Source organism: Falco peregrinus, chromosome 7 (assembly GCF_023634155.1).
Source record: "Falco peregrinus isolate bFalPer1 chromosome 7, bFalPer1.pri, whole genome shotgun sequence".
Lineage (NCBI taxonomy): Eukaryota > Metazoa > Chordata > Aves > Falconiformes > Falconidae > Falco > Falco peregrinus.
The window spans coordinates 8,943,633-8,960,028 of record NC_073727.1 but is presented as its reverse complement, the minus strand read 5'-3'; the positions used below and the strand labels follow the sequence as shown (position 1 = coordinate 8,960,028).

Sequence of the window (16,396 nt, the reverse complement as noted above, 5' to 3'; positions counted from 1 at the left end):
TAAATTCATTCAAACACATCAGCCTATGCTCTGAAATCTGCTGCTCTGCTGTACTGGATGAGGTTGTGGAAAGCCATTGTTCTTGGTCAGGTGTGGAAGGATGCTCGGGCTAATCTGCTGGATAGAGTCCAGCCTCTTACAGTCAGGCAGGTAAGGGTGATGAGCTCTGGGAACATCCTGCCTTCTTAACATTCAGCTACTGTACCACAGACAGCAGCAATGAACCAGAAGTTGAGCAGGAGGAAGCACTCTACATATCTTCCAGACGTTTAGGGCAAACATAAAAATTTTAATCTGGTTTTACTGCTGTATCAGGAAGATCTAAGTCAGATGTTTCAATTTTTGTATTTTCTCTTCAGTGTTTTGTTCAAAGCTATTTGACATTCTTTCAGAAAAATCCTTGTTAAAATAACTGCTAACTTTTAGACAGTGTTCAGGGCACATTCACTCTTGAGTTCTATCACAGGCATAGGTAACAATAACCATGTTAAATTTATTATTCTGCAGGAGAAAGACTACCGAAACCAGACAGAGGGAAGATGCGCTTCCATAAAATTGCGAATGTCAACAAAGCTCTGGATTATATTGCCAGCAAAGGAGTGAAACTTGTGTCAATTGGTGCAGAAGGTATGTGACAGAGCTTGACAATGAACCTTACTTAGATCCTAGGCATTCACACTGCAAAAACGTCTGCCAGAGACCCTTGGCCAAGTAACACAGGCTGTTCTCTATATATGGGTGCCTCAAAAATCCCTCAATATAGATTGCTGACCTATATCTGTGAAAACATGGGAGGTGGAAATTGGTGGGCATGTGGGGAGGGATTGGGGTATAAATGGGCTGTAAGATTAGTTTATCTCCAAGGTTAAATTGAATTGTCTGTGTTTCAGTGGGTGTTCAGATAATGACTTCTTCCTTCAGTGTTATGTTTTTCCTATACATTATTAAAAATAAGTCCTTTAGAAATCAGGTTGGATTCTAGGGTGTGCTTTATCCAGTCTGGGATCTTTTTTTTATCTTCAGGAGATGTTATTCAGACAAGACAAAGGCTGACATCACTGCCAGGTGGCTGGGATCTATTCCTATTTTATTATGAGACTGGCTGTGGATGGCAGCTGTGTTTCTAAAATTCAGATGTAGAGTTAAGGGAGTGATCAAAAGAAATTACGGTAGCTCAGGAGAGACTGAACATATGAAGAAAGTGGGGTGGGATGTTATTTACTAAAGCAATAACTTTGTTATTGTTCTGCTGTTTGGTTAGTTAAATACGCACACGCAGTTGGCTAGCTAAATGCTGATGTAAACTGGGCAAAAGAAGGCAGGCTCTCACTGCAAGTGAACCTGTGCCTCCTGTGAGATTCAATTTTTTAAGAAGGACAAAGGTCTGTCTAGAACTAGATGCTCCATGGACATATTTGCATAAGGCTTTGCACAGCTGTTACTACGCAAAGGAGCGATGTGGCTAGCATGATACCCAACTACTTTTGATTTCATAGCCTCAGTGATGTGCTGTCCATGCTGGGGGCAGCCTTTAACATGTCCTTATAGCAAAACTCTGGCTGTAACCTCAATATTATGGTGAGAAGCACTAGCTATATTCTACTCACACTGCTAGGACTTTTTAGATGGGTTTATGAGCCTTCTCTTCCTGTTTTCTGATTTCCCCAGGCTTATATATATCCTTATTCTGGCTTCCAAACCTTAACCTCAGGGAGCTTACTGTAATTGGGCTGGACCAGGAAAATGCATTAGGTGGGGTAGGGGCATCTGTAGAAATAATGGAGAGATCTATCAGCATTCATTGATTCCATAAGTTTGACCTAACCTGCTTGGTTCCTCAAGTATAATTCACCAAATGTATTTGATTTCTAGATCTAGCACTCCAAAATCCCAAGAATTGAGTGTTCTCTGGGCAGAGCATTTGTTTTAACTCACCTTTTATTCATTTGAGACTGAACTGGGTGGGCCATCTGAGTCCAAATCCACACCATCTATCTTTAGGCATGTAACAGAGACCTTTTGGGGGGACTATACCATCAGTGTGGAGAAACGGGCAATTCCTAAAGCTACTTCAGATCTCAAAAGAGCTCCACTGTATTTCAGAGGTGCCTAGTTCCCCCTGTCAGTTGTACGGGCAGTCAGGGGCAGCTGGGCCCTTTGCTCAATTAAATGAAGCGGGCTGGAAAAATATGCCGCTACCTTAAACCTCTGCAGTTAAGGTTATTCTGAGAGCATCATGGCATTGAGCAGACAGCAGAGGGTACTGAAGAGACAATTTATGTGTGGCAATGAAAATTAAGAATACAGAAGCCTGTATGATAGGTGGTGCAGAAATACTGAGAGTACAGAGTGTGGAGCAAATGAATGGTAGTTTCTGTCATGTCATGCTGGGACTCTGAGGCCTCCCGGTGAAAATAAGAGTGTAGCAAAAGGCATGTCTTGTGAGATGGGGGGGTCATTCTCTGTGATCACAGTTTGCACAATGCACTAATGTTTGCACACCCAGGTTCTTCAAGCAAGGCTGGAGTATTTAAACCACCATTCATCAGCTCATACCTGCCCCTGAAAGGAGCTGGCCAGCTCTCTGCATTCCCATCTCCCTCATTTTGCCCTGCTTATTGCACTGGTTCCTGCCAGGGTGCTCAGACTGGAGCAGTGCTTGAGCACTTTCTGTATCACCTGAAGGCAAAGCACCTGGGATAGCTCTAAAACCATTTCAACTAACCCTGCTGTTCTCCTTGGCAGCAACTTGCAGGAGTTTAGATGTTCTGTGATAATAGGTAATTCCCTCTGGGAGGGAGGCTGAATCAAGAGGAAGGGACCTCTTCCAGCTTCTCAGCCAGTTGTTGCAAGGTGATGTCTGTCCATGAACTCAGTATTTCTTCCTGCATGTAACAGCAGGCCATAGTTAGTAAGCCAGATTAAGGTGATGTTCTTGGCTGTGCTGCAGGGTTTTATTGCTGTTTCTGGAATTCTTGATCTGTCAAATGGAGGACTTAAAAGCAAAAATTCATTCATTAGCATTAAAAATAAAGTTTTAAATTCTTGGATGGAAGCACAGGAGAGAAATCCACTGCTACAGTCGTAGCTTAGATGCAGAGAGGAGCCTGTCATTGTAAGACATTGCAGTATGTCAGCTATGGCTACTAGCACACATTAGATTACACACATGTGGGCAGGAGCAGATAGATTTGTGTGCCTTCCACTCCTACTCTAAACAGGCTGAACACAAAGGCAGCTCTGGCCCAGACGTGCTTAGTGCCCTGTTAAGTTTACCACATCCCGTCTGCTAAATTTGTTATCTAAGGCACAGTGCCGTGCTGATGTAGCAATGCAACATCACATCTGACTGGGTATCATTTCACAGTGTGGGACCTCTGGCACCAGGACGTGTTTAAAGAGCCGTGGTGTCCCCCTCGTCCTGCATACTTGCTCCCACACTTCACAGCCCTACCCTATCACTTGGGCTGACAACTGTTTCTGTAGCTATGCTGGAGACTGGATCAGTAATCTGATCTGCTTTTAAACCACACTTCACCTCTTTTATTTCTTTTGTTGCATTTTTCAGCGTTGTTGACTGGGCAGTCATAGCATGAAGATGGAATGAATGCCAGCAAGGAGGCAGAGCACAGGCTCCTTAAGCTTGTATTGTTTTCAAAGTCCTTAACCCCTTAACTCACTGCCCCTGTATGTGAGCATGGGGCGTATGGGCTTGTCTGCACCCATCTGTTTTGTCATTCTCTGAGTTACATGGATGCTTGGAATACTTTTTAATTTCCAAAGCATGAAAGTTTTGTATTGAAGTCTGCTGAGGATCATGTTTTATTAGCTGACATGCTGAGTGGTGAAGAGCATGTAGGCCCGAGGGGACCAACTGGCATTTTAAATGGGGCCTCAAAACAAAGATTAAACTGTGATTCCTGTGAGACATCAGCACAAAGTTCAATTTAATACTTTTAAGGGGCCAGGGATATTCTTTAAAGCCATCATTATTGTTCTGAGGATGACTTCCTTGGGCTGTCTGTGGAGCTGGAAGAGAGAGGTGATCACCTTTAGCTGCGATGCTGAGCCAAAACCAAATTTACCTACTCTGATCTGTCTTGTAGAAGAGTCTTTCTCTCCATTGGTGATGAAATGAGACTAGAGAATCACGAAGGTAAAGCAAAAGCTGTGAAAGTAGTCCTTATGAGCCATTCACAGTCCAGGAGTTAGAAGCTTTCCCTTAAGTTTTAAATAAGTGCAATAACTCCATTTGCAAGGTAATTGCATCCCTAATGAAATGAGCCGAGGTACAGAAAACCACAGAAGATAACTATCCTGTTAATAGGAAACACTTCTGTATTGCTTTTCTGGGGAGGGGAAGAAATATTAAAGACCAAATGATCTATGAATCTGCTACAAGAAGGTTAGAATAAATAAAAAAATCCAAAGCAGAATAAAAAAAAAGAAACTAAAACGTTTGAGAACTTGCCACGCTGTTTTGCTTAGCTTTTCCCCTAGGCAGTTTTTATTTTTTCCCCTTCCCTTTCCCATCTCTCCTTTCCTGTTCTCATAGGTCAGCAAGACTTTTTTTCCCCAGAGAGCTGTAGCTTTGCATATGTAGGAACTATAGGTGTAGGAACTATATTCCTCCCAGAGCAAACAGGCAGTGTGAAGAAAATAATGAAGTCTTCTATTGTCCTGTAGAGGAAAATGATAGGAATGAATCAGTAGTTTTTTCATCACTGATACCTTTCAACATTTAACAGCTTTGTTTTCCTTCTGTTTATATATTTTTTTCTTGTCTTTTATATATGTCTTTTTTTTTTTGTATTTTATGCTAGCAGTAGATAATCAGAAACCAAAGCTGGCAAATAGCTTAAAAACTCTCCTGAGGCACAACACAGAAAATTCCCTCTCTTGCTCTTTCATTCTGTCTGTATGTACTTACAGATATGTAAATCAAAATAACGATGTAGTGATTATGCAAATCCAGGAATTGATTGCCTGACAATCAGCAATGCCTCCTGAGTATTTAAATTCATTTAATTTGCATTTGAAGAAATTCTTCTTTACCGTATGTACATATCAGACATCTGATCAAAATACAGTGAAATACTTGACAGAGGAGAAGGTAGCTACATGCCTTAATTGCCATTTGTTCTTTTTTGGCTGAAAGAGTTTACTTTTGAGATTTGAAGAGACTTGAAGTCTTTCAAGGCCAATAAGATAGTAATAATTCATGGAAGGCAGGCAAAGTGAGGTAAGAATTCTGGAAAATTGGTGTAGAACCCAAAGGGGAAAGCAGAAAAATAGTCATTCATATATGAACTTGGATTATTGCACTAGCAAAGGAAGTGTGGACTAGTGATGGGTGACATCTCCTCTATCACATTTGTTAATTCCATAGGTTCAAATGACAGCTTGTGTCACATACTACTACAATTTAACATGTATCTCAAGTCTTGGAGCTAGCAGCTGCTTTGTTCCGTAAAAGTTGCCCCTGGATTCTGGCAACCTCTAAGCAGCAGAGTGACTGTGTTTTCTGTTGGCACCTCTTCTGGCACTTGATGTTAAATGAAGGAAATTCCTTCTGCTGCAAGTTCCTCCTGCTCCACCCCAGCACACCAGTGGGCCCCCGGGCAGCCACAGCTGCTCCACTTTTTGAGGAAGGCTGGAGGTGACTTTCAAGTAGGGGAGCAGCTGGTGCCTTCCCTGCTCCACTGCTCCTTTGGTGTGAGGCCACTGGAAAAGCAGTCTGCAGTGGCCCTCTCTCATTGTCCCACCTCCTCCCCTTCAAGCGCTGGACCCTCCTTACAGACTTGCTATGTTCCTCTGAGTCTCTCGTCACAATTTTCAACATTATCACCACCCTTAAGTGGTCTCGCAATACTTTTTTTTGCTGTCCAGAAGTTTAAGTGGTATCACTGTTCGTATTACAGTGTAGGAGCACTGGATTCTGACTTGGCTTGTGGAAGGGACTCCCATGTATGTGTGAGCCGGGAAAGCACCTTCCTACCACCCTGTGCTGTAGGTAGACTCAAGCAGCCGAAACAAATTGAAACCCCAGAGGGAAAAAAAGTCCCATTTTATATTAAAGATGCATAACTGTGCGTAGGCATCAGAGCTGTAAAACTTTACAGCCTCACGGCCACGTTTGAGAACTGCTTGGCAGCAGGCTACGTGGCTTAGTCTCGGGAGGTGCTGTGTCTCTTGAGCTGTTCTACATATCTAGTCTGTGCTGGCGCTACAGGTAAAATTGTCAAAAAGGTCTAAATAGTATAGAGGAATTTCTGAGTACCATTTTATTAAAAAATAACACTGTTAATATCCTGTAGTTTCTTAAAGTGTAGGGTAAGACCATATTTTTTTCCAGTTCCTTTGTATTTGAAAACAGTAAGGCTGATATTGTTCAAACTTTAAAGTATTTCCCCTCAGGCTCTGTCCAAAAAAATCAGCCTAAAAGGTAAAGATTTGAGACAGTTACAACTGCCTGGAGAGAAGCCTTTTGGCGTGGAAGGGCTGAAGTGACCTTAACCTCAGTAATCTTCACTCCTACTGCCAGGGTAGCACAAGCATGAGTTTGTTGAAAAATGAACCCAGGTGAACTCTGTGTAGATAAAGAATTACAGTAGAAATATAATAAATGTATGAATGTATTAACAATATATTATTTGTAGAAATATATGATTAAAATAAGAGAAAATGGAAAGCACATTATAAATACTACTACTGTCTCTCTTTTCACCTTAGAAATTGTTGACGGCAATGTGAAGATGACACTGGGTATGATCTGGACTATCATCCTTCGCTTTGCTATTCAGGATATTTCAGTGGAAGGTAATAGTAATGCAACTATGTTAAATAATTAGGAAATTTTTTTAAGGACATTTTTATAGGAGTTGTGCACAAGTGAGATGAGTGTTTTAAAAATAAGTATTTTTTCACAGAAAATGATACTACAAGTTCCCTACCTGGTGACAAAATCAATTTCTGGAGGGAAAAAGTAATACCTCTTCTTACCCTGACAGAGACATCGAGCCAGCTTTCTAAATGCAGAAGTTCTGGGAGTGTCTCTCAGTTATAGCGATAGAAACATGCCTGTGTTTCTGAGATTCGGTAGCCTGAAACTGTGCCGTGCCCTGTACTTTGGTCCTTGTTCCAACATACTTTTTTAATCCTGTCCTTTTCCCACATTCTTTGCAAATATTATCTGATTATATCCCTCTTCTTTCTGTCACTTCTTTTTCCCCCACTACTTCATTTTTTTTCTTGTTATCTTTCACTTGGTAACCAGCTCCAAAAAGTGCGTTGTAGTTACAGTACTCTTTAAATCAAATCTGTGCTGTGAAAAGTCTAGAATCATAGAAACAGATCTCAGTTTTCAACAAAAGTGGAGTCAATTCAAGCTCTGCATGCTGTCCTGCCCATAATTTGTGTTTAAATGTGGACCTAACGGTATATTTGATCTTTTCTGTCCTTTATTTACGCATTCGGATGCTCATAGGGTTCAGATAATGAGGGTATTTCTTCAGCACTTACACCTCCCCATAAGCAAATGGACTGATACTGCAAGCGTATTTCATGTAGGCACCAACACAATCTTTTATGTCTAGTTCTAATATATTTGTATCAGGTGGTTTTCCCCAAATGTACATTCTGCTGTCCAACCAGTATAATTTCTTAAACTTCTAATTATCCCAGAATTACTGTGCAGGCAGAGATTCCAGTCTGAGTTGTTTCAGGCGAGCTGACCTCCATGTCCTAATGGAGCCCCATTAGTTCATTTGTATGAATATATTTTAGGATGAAATGTTTATGCCAGCCAGGTTTGGGTAGCTGAACAGCATTTAAGATGACAAGAAATAAATTACTTGAGCACTTTTTAGATTTTTCCTTTTTTTAATGCCTTCTGTCTTTTACAGAGACCTCTGCCAAAGAAGGGCTGCTGCTGTGGTGTCAAAGGAAAACTGCTCCTTACAGAAATGTGAACATTCAGAACTTCCATCTTAGGTAAACTTACATTATTTCAAGGATAGAAGCAGTCTAAAATATTTTAGGTCAAATTTTTCCCACAGTTGTGTAGGTACATCTTCATGTGAATTTAACTCTTCACTGTTAACTAGACTTTTTTCAAATTCTCATGCTCTGTCCTCAGAGTCTTATTTTCATTAGCGTTTTGCATTATTTACCATGACTTCCATAGTTACCATTTAAAAAAAATAATCCCTACTTGATACAAAATGACCATATTACATTATTAGAGGTCCTTGGTATATAGGAATACCTAGTAGTGCAGCACAGTCCCTTGGCAAATGACTGTTCGAATGAGAGCGGCTGAGCTATAGACTGTTCCTGGCAAAATTACCCATGTTTTGAGCATGCAAAGATCTCATTATGGTGAATCAGGTGTTATTATTTTGTGACATAGCTATAAATAGGGAGCCAAAACCACACTCGGTACATAACAGCAGCACTTTAAACACGTTTGTTTTCAGAATTGGGATCATTATGTAAGTCGGAAAATTTAGTGAAGCTCCAGCCTTGCGGTGCTGTGTTTTCATTAAAGGTTAGAACGGGAGTTCCAGGCCATACACAGGCTGCCTGGTTTTTTGGGGATTTGAGTGGGCTAGTTCCTGTAGCTCTGTTGGTGACCCACCTCATAAACCCACATGACTTGCCATTTGCACTTTCTAACCATGTGATCTCGCCTTCCCTGAAATCCTTGGAGTACTTACACCAGGAGCTCTGTATTACAGTGTTTTGGTGTTTTGAATTCCTTCTTAATGTGCAGCACCTAAAGCACATGTGGTGATAGAGAAGATATGGTTCAACATGCATTCACAGATAAAAACCATTTGTTTGATTTAGTCCCCCTATTGTCTTTAAGAGTTCTGAAATTTGTAACGTGTTATTTTCCTTGTATATATAGAGATATATTTCAGTAGACCTTGATATGAATGCATGGTATACTGTAAATTACAGTATCAGAATCTTAGTGTGTACACATACATATGCTGGTCTGATACATGGTGTGGGGAAACATCTTGAATGGAAGTACCTTGATTAATGTTTGAGTTGATCGGCTCTTACAGTACTACTTTACAGTAGGCTCTCCAGACCATTTTAGCCCATACCTTTTGGAAAAAAACGCTTTTTTTATGTTGGTGCTCATTTTGATTCAGTTTTATGTTCTAGATGATTTTATATGCCAATTTTATATGCCAGTTTTATATGCCAATTTTATATGCCAATGTATGTATATTCTCCTTAATTATATTACATTTTTATTAGCGATAATTCTGTTATTTGAAGGACTACCCAGGCATCTCAGTGAAAGGGATTGTAACAGAATTAGCATGCTTAGTATCACACAACCACTGCACAGAATAAGACCTCAGACCCACAATCCCAGTGATTGCATAAAGTGTTTACAAAAGTATATTTCAGAATAATTGCTTCTGGCGGAAAGGAACCTCTCATCGTCGTTCCAAATAGATGTTATTTGTAGCTCCGTTCATTGGCTGATCTTGCCTTGAAAGGTAGTGGGCCTGAAGTGACACAGAAGTGCAAACTCAGATCAAAACTGTCATATGTGTGAAGTGGTTTAAATAAACCAAGCTGATTTATGACTTCTTACTTCTGTAAGCACAACATGGTTGTGCCATTAAGACTGTCTCAAATAACTGACACAGAAAAGCCAATTCCTTCAGCAAATTCAAGTAATTGCAGGTTTGCTCTCTCTTTTATTTTTTCGCAATCATACTGTAAGTGTAATAGGAGATTATGCACTTTCATTGATGAATGTGTACTCTGAGCTACCCTGTAACATTCTGCACAAATTAAGCAACTGAAATCAGGGACTGCTGCATGTCATGTACACTGCCTAGAAAGTATTATGAAGTCCTGAAGTGTGTGTGGACTCTAGAGTAAAGATACGAACTACAGGGAGAAGAGCACAGTAATGGGAAAGCTCAGAGAGATGAGAGCTGGCAGAACGCAAGTGTCAGAATTTGACAAGAGATTTCCTGCTTCATTGTAAGCCTTGAGCAAGGATCAAACTGTAAAATACCATGACTTTATTAACTATTTTTTTTCCCTTCTATTTTTTGTTGTAAAGCTGGAAAGATGGCCTTGGATTATGTGCACTTATCCACAGACACCGACCTGATCTTATTGACTACTCCAAGCTAAATAAGGTCATCAGTCTGGGTGGTACAGCATGCTGTCCTGCAATGATTTGGCTCACTTCTGGTTTGCTTAGCATGTTTTCTAAAAGACAAGCTGAGGAGTGCATACTAATTCTGACTGGCTTTCTAAGCTCCCTCCAAAAAAAAGTGATATGGAGGAAAGGACCTCATGACTGTCCTGTGTCCTTTCTCCTTCCCATTACAACAACTTCGGCAATTAATTGCGAATAATCTAGTTCTCAGCTGCCAGGCAGTTGATGAAGTCTTTTACACTGCCCAATATGGATATTAAATCAGATACATCGGAATTCTCCATTCACCACTGACAGTATTGTACAGACCATCCTGTTTTGTATTTGGTCTAAATGACCATAGTTTGCTGAGCAGTAAACAATGTGATGATTAATCCTAAGATTCCTTAGAACAAACACTGCCCGTGGTAACCGGGAGTATGCAATAAGTTACTAGTCTTACATAGAAAATATTCACCAATTCTTAGATTATACTTCTACCTATACCTCCAGACAAGTGGAAACAAAACTGGTACCCTGACTTCCTTGGATAGTACCTCATGGGGATTACGAAACTATTTTATTACAGTGTGCTACTCTTGGCAAAATGCACGTTTTCTAAAGGATGCCAGCCACTTTGGTTTGAAAGTGAGGAATGAGGAGCAAGTAATAATGTCAAAATTTCAGGATATCATTACTGAAGAATAAAACCTGGAAAGAAAGTAGAATGTTGTTTCATGTTAGCGCTCTATACATACATACCATTTCCTGCTCTATGCAATGAATGCATCTTGAGGTCTCACGTAAACACCAGTGAAACAGAAAACTTAATCACGGTATTAATTTGATGAGTGCAACTTTTCGTTGATGAGAGAGACTGGTAAATCATGGACTGTATTTTCCATTCCATGCCCTTCCATTCCAAATTGATTTTAGTAATGGAATCAACTGTTATCAGAAAGTCTTTGATGAGGGAAAAAATAAATGAATGAAATGAAAGTATTTGAAAGCTTAGTCTGCTTTACATATATGTTAAATTTATGCTGGGGTCCCCAAGGTATGCAGTGATAAAAATTAAATTGACTTACTCGTAAACACATAGGATTTTAATTTAGGCAGTTGTTAAGACAACTGCAGGTCTGAAACAAAGGGCAAAATATTACCCATCAATGCCAACGCGTTCTCTAATTCTATATACAGTCTTTCCTAAGGATAAACACATTCGTGGAATGACTAAGCTACCTGTCTCTGTGTACATGTGCTTAAGCATGGCACAAACAGAAGTTACTTTGATCGAGTTTGTGCTTTGAAAAGTGGTGCATAGTACTAAAGAACTTCACAGTCTGACCATGCTATATGTGAGTGCTAAGGAAAGGGAACAGAACATAAGCAGATCTGCCTCAGCACTACTATTTCCCTCTTAGAGGTTTCCAAAATAAGAACAGGTCAGGTTTCAAACAGGCTGAGCTGTGGCACGTAAAGCACATGCAGAAAAAAACTAAAATAGATCTTGCTTTTCTGACCTGGCTGTGTTTGATTGACTGCTCATTTTGGTTACATTAACAGCTGTCTTGGTGTCTTGTTTCTTGGCTTCTTATCTCCTGCATGCTGTCTTTTCCTCTTCTCACCAACGTGCTTTGTGTGAACTTGTAGCTGGAAGGATGGCCTTGCTTTCAACGCCCTTATCCATAGACACAGGCCTGATCTTCTTGACTATGACAAGTTAGATGAGGTATTTCTCTAGCTGTAGCAGAGATTTTTAGTTACTGTGGCTTCTAGGTTTGTTTTTTTTAAAGCATGAGTGATGGAGAACTCCAATTATTCAGAAGTTGCTGTGATTTTAAATAAATCCTTTGCCAGTGGAGCACTAATTAGTCATGGACTTAGTATCAAGCACACCAAATAGGAGGTGCTCATCACTCATCCCTAAGCGAAGTGTTTTAACCTAGTCAATAGGTCTCGCTTAGATTTAGTGTATTTTTGTCCCATTTAATTCCAGTAAGAGTTTTTGTATACACATTCAGTAAATGTATTACACACAGTGTCTTGTGTAATAGCAAAAATATGTTCATGGGGTTTAAATATTGTCCACATTTTAAGTTTCTCTTAATGTCAATGCTGCACAAAACTGCTAAATGATGATAGAGTGAGAACTTATGATTGGGGACTTTGTATTCTGTTATACTCAAAATATTTAAAAATGTTTAAAAATGTAAACTGTTCTTCATAACTCATTTTATTGGTCATGCAGCTTTTAAAGGAAAGGCTATCTAGTATGATATGTTTATAGAAAGATCTGTCATGGCACTACTATTCATGATACCTGGCATATATATGTGGATGAGGAACAGATTTCTGTGAAACTCAAATAATTGTTGTAATTCCATAGTAAGTAATCTTACTAAGTTCATTTCAAAGTAACAAAAGAAGTGTGCTTGAGACTAGATCACTTAATAGGAGATGCTTGTATTCACATGGAAGCCCTGGAAATTCCATCCAGAATGCCTGTTAACATTTTTTCAGTGCTCTCCAGCATCTCTAACTTTGCTCTTCTGTGTCCTGTTTTCCCAGCCTATCTCTGTAGCTATTGGCATTGTTCAGAGTGGCTATGATCATTTAGCAGTTTATGAATACGTGAAAATAATGACGGCATTAATGGCATGAACTGCCATTTCACAGAGGGGGGTTTCTCTCCACGCTGATACAGAAGGCTGCTCTTAAGAGCAGCCCTAATGTGACACACTCCTGCATTGTCCGTAATAGCTATCTGTAGCGTAAGACGTCACATGTATGCTGTTTATCTGAACTGTGCTCACTGCTTCCTTTCTCTTTCCTTCAAAAAACCAAAATCAAAATCTCAAACCAGATGAAGTTCTGGAATTTCCACAGCTCTAAAATTAATTTTATAGAGGCTTTACAGTTTTGTCTGTCCAAGCCAAAACTGGGAAGTTTTGCTCCTTCTGGGGAACTGTTCTTCTGTCTGTGCTTGCTTCTTCTTATGCACGCACCTGACCAACAGGGAACTCAATAGAATTTATATCATTGTAATATAATGTATAGTAGGTATAAAACGTGCAGGACTAACTTTGTGATGAACAGTTTAGTATAGCCTGCTGGGCCAGTGGCCTTGGCTGTATGTATTACTGCTGTACTTCATTCAGAATTAGCTCAGAACTGTGAGTATACACTATCTATGTTCCCCTCCAGAATATATTTGCAGCACTCCTAGTGGTACATAATAGCTTATTAATGTATAAGTATAGCAACATGTAATGTACATATAGCAGTAGATAGACCAAAAGTTCATATACCTAGACTGTGTTTTGAACAGTTGTGGGTCCAGTTTACAGTTTGGGAAAACAGTAAGTTGTAGTATACCTGCTGTAGTCTTGCTTCAAGGAAAAACTTCTGTCTTTGACTCATACTTTCTTGTTTAATGCAGGATGACCCCATAGGAAATATCAACCTTGCCATGGAAATTGCTGAAAAACATTTGGATATCCCTAAGATGCTGGATGCAGAAGGTGAGAGTTACATCTTACTGAAGTTTGTGTCACTCATAAGCAGGACACAAACTTCTTTTGTTTTGTATCTAGCAAATTTTCAACATTCCATTCACATGAATCATAATGGAGCAACCTGCTTTGTTTTCGAATGTCTTCCTTCTTGCTCCCCTTGTATTGAATAGTTTCACTCACTTCATTCCTTGTTTGTTATTGTTTGTATTTATTATACTACTTTGGAATGTAAGCTCAGCACATGGCCCCACTGTGATAATTGAGGTGAAATGCAGGATCAAAAGATAATCCTTGCATTTAAGAAATTAAAATCTGAGTCTAGTAAAGGGAAAAAACAACTGTTAGCAGCTGGAAGCTTATTCACTTTCTTAAAATGTTTAAGTGAGAGGGGCAGAAATAGAAATAGAAGTACAGAACTTTCAAAATATACTAACAACATGCCTCCTATGAAAGAAAGTGAGGTTGAGAGAAGCCTTGGTTTTTGTCATTTGTAAACATTTGCAGTGGTAGTTTTAACAAGTAGCTTCATGTTTGGTTTCTTTTGTTGACAAATAACAACAAAATATTTGTTAAAGTTCCTGAATTTCTTCTCAATAACCAGACTCTTGTACTCCAGACAAAAAATGGTGCCAAAATACTGGAATTTGCCTACACTAGTTTAAAGCATTCTTCTGCAAGTATGCAGACTCTGCTCTGGTGGCATGTCAGTAGAGTGGTGCTAAGATGGGAATCACCCAGAACACTGAAACTGACCGTGTCTGCTCCTCTTGAAGCCTTTGGTAGGAAAGTTAGGTCAATACGGGATGATTTGGAAAATCCAGGTTGTAACCTCTTCCTTGAAGAGGTTACTTGGTTTCACCTTCATGCTTCAAAAAGAAATTGGTTTTGCCTTTTGAATTGTAATTCCCCTTTCATGTACCGCTTAGTTATTTTGCTCTGAAATTCTCTGCAAGCAGCAAACAGAAGTTCTACCTCCTTACCATTGAACAGCTCCTACTATCACTCTCCTTTCCTAATTTTTTTCTATTCACATACAATGTAAGAATATTTTTTTTTTTTGCCTCACTGCATTTTCTGCACATTCTAGCCCTTATCTTACCATTCTCCTTCTTGGCGGGGGAGGGGTAAATGAAATCGTGCTTCTTCTAATGCCTTCCAAGTATTGATCATCACTGTTTACTCTCTTGATTTCCACTGTGTTCTCTGTGGAAACTTTGCAAAGTTTTGTCCACAGCTGTGTGAAGTAGATGTAAAATCAGTAAATACGTTGGTCCTGAACTTAGAAATCTCACTGTTAATGTTAGAAGTTGTCACCTCATTCCTGGGTCTTTTCACACCGCTATCTTCCTGCTCCATAGATTGGCAGGAACCTTGTAGCTTGCAGTAGCATCATTCATCACTCAGCCCTAATTGGTGTGAAACCACCTTTTTCTGCCTTTCTCTGTTAAGTTTTGAAAAGGTCCATTTTTACCAATGTACCCATACCTTGATTGCACCTCCTTTATATTTTCACTCTTTCCTGCTGTAATAGAGACAAAGCTATCAGCCAGCCAAGCCAAACTCTCCTGTGATTTGTGCTATTAACAAAAAGACAGACTGGCACGAGGATTGCAAAACTGTTACTACCCAAGCTTTTCTTAGCACAAAATGTATTTCTGGACTGCAGGAGTTCTACAGGTTTCCAATGTATGTCAATACCCTGTCAGTCACGGGGACCCTGTATGCCCATACACTGTAAGCATGCCTGCTTTGCGAGACTGTCAGTGGCTGTGTTTAACTCTGGGTTGATTCTAGTGATTTAGATGAATTTGCTTTGGAGCGACAGTGAAGCTGAACCCAGAAGATCTGCCAGCCATGCCATCTGCTACAAAGTTTCCACAAACCAGAAGCTGCAATACCCTTCTGTACAGTCTCAGCCTTCATGTGTTTTGCCATTTCAGGGAGAATTACATACTTTGCATTTACTGGAAAGCTTCCTAAAGCTTAGGTAGCTTTGCACTGGTACCAGTAAACAGGTGCAACCTGAATAATGGTGTATTTATTTTGAAACCTTACAACACTGAGGTGGCATCATCAGTATAACCTGATGGAAGTACCTTGTGAGATTTGCTGAGCAGTTAACCCTCTTCTCTCTACACAGATGTAGTAAACACTGCCAGACCTGATGAAAGAGCCATTATGACTTATGTTTCCTGTTACTACCATGCATTTGCTGGTGCTCAGAAGGTGAGACTGTAGAAGAAGGATCAGATCTCATCCTTCACCTTCTGTCTTGTTTCTTTCAGCAGTTTTTCCTCTTCTGATCTTTTCCTCACTAGTTACTAGGACAGCATCTTAGAGCTGAGCTCATTTTCTGTTGCTTGATTTTCTCTGTGAGCCACTGTCTCGGTAGAGCCAGTAGTAGTCTATCCATTTGTTCCATAGAAACAAACCTTCCTGTCTCATCATTCTGTATATTTACTAATAATATCCAGTAGGTTTTTGACAGCTGGTTACTGAATGGGATAGAGGACATTATTCTCTTTAATTGAACTTGTGTGCATTTGTTTGAAGCACCTTTAAAAATGCAAGATGAAAATAAGCTCATAGTGAAAAACCAATTTCATCAGGAGACTGCCATCTCTTTTCTCCCTGCTGGATATTATTCCTGCTACAGATGTCAAAGTCATCATATCAGACGCTCAGAAAATAAACCCTT

The 16,396-nt window shown here is 39.8% G+C and overlaps 1 protein-coding gene across 7 annotated transcripts in view; it reads left to right on the top strand.

The window, feature by feature from the left end:
• Positions 1 to 16,396, top strand: part of ACTN2 (actinin alpha 2) — a 69,800-nt gene that overhangs the window by 25,740 nt on the left and 27,664 nt on the right. For 3 of the 7 annotated variants that reach the window (XM_005239137.4, XM_005239138.3, XM_005239136.4), the window contains exons 3-8: positions 508 to 627; positions 6,733 to 6,819; positions 7,905 to 7,992; positions 10,100 to 10,178; positions 13,623 to 13,704; positions 15,839 to 15,924. In XM_005239137.4, the coding sequence (XP_005239194.2) occupies positions 508 to 627; positions 6,733 to 6,819; positions 7,905 to 7,992; positions 10,100 to 10,178; positions 13,623 to 13,704; positions 15,839 to 15,924 (542 nt within the window). Of the gene's footprint in view, positions 1 to 507; positions 628 to 6,732; positions 6,820 to 7,904; positions 7,993 to 10,099; positions 10,179 to 11,833; positions 11,913 to 13,622; positions 13,705 to 15,838; positions 15,925 to 16,396 lie in introns of all 7 variants that reach the window. The other 4 variants (XM_027789153.2, XM_005239139.3, XM_005239135.2 and 1 more) reach the window with 2 other exon arrangements.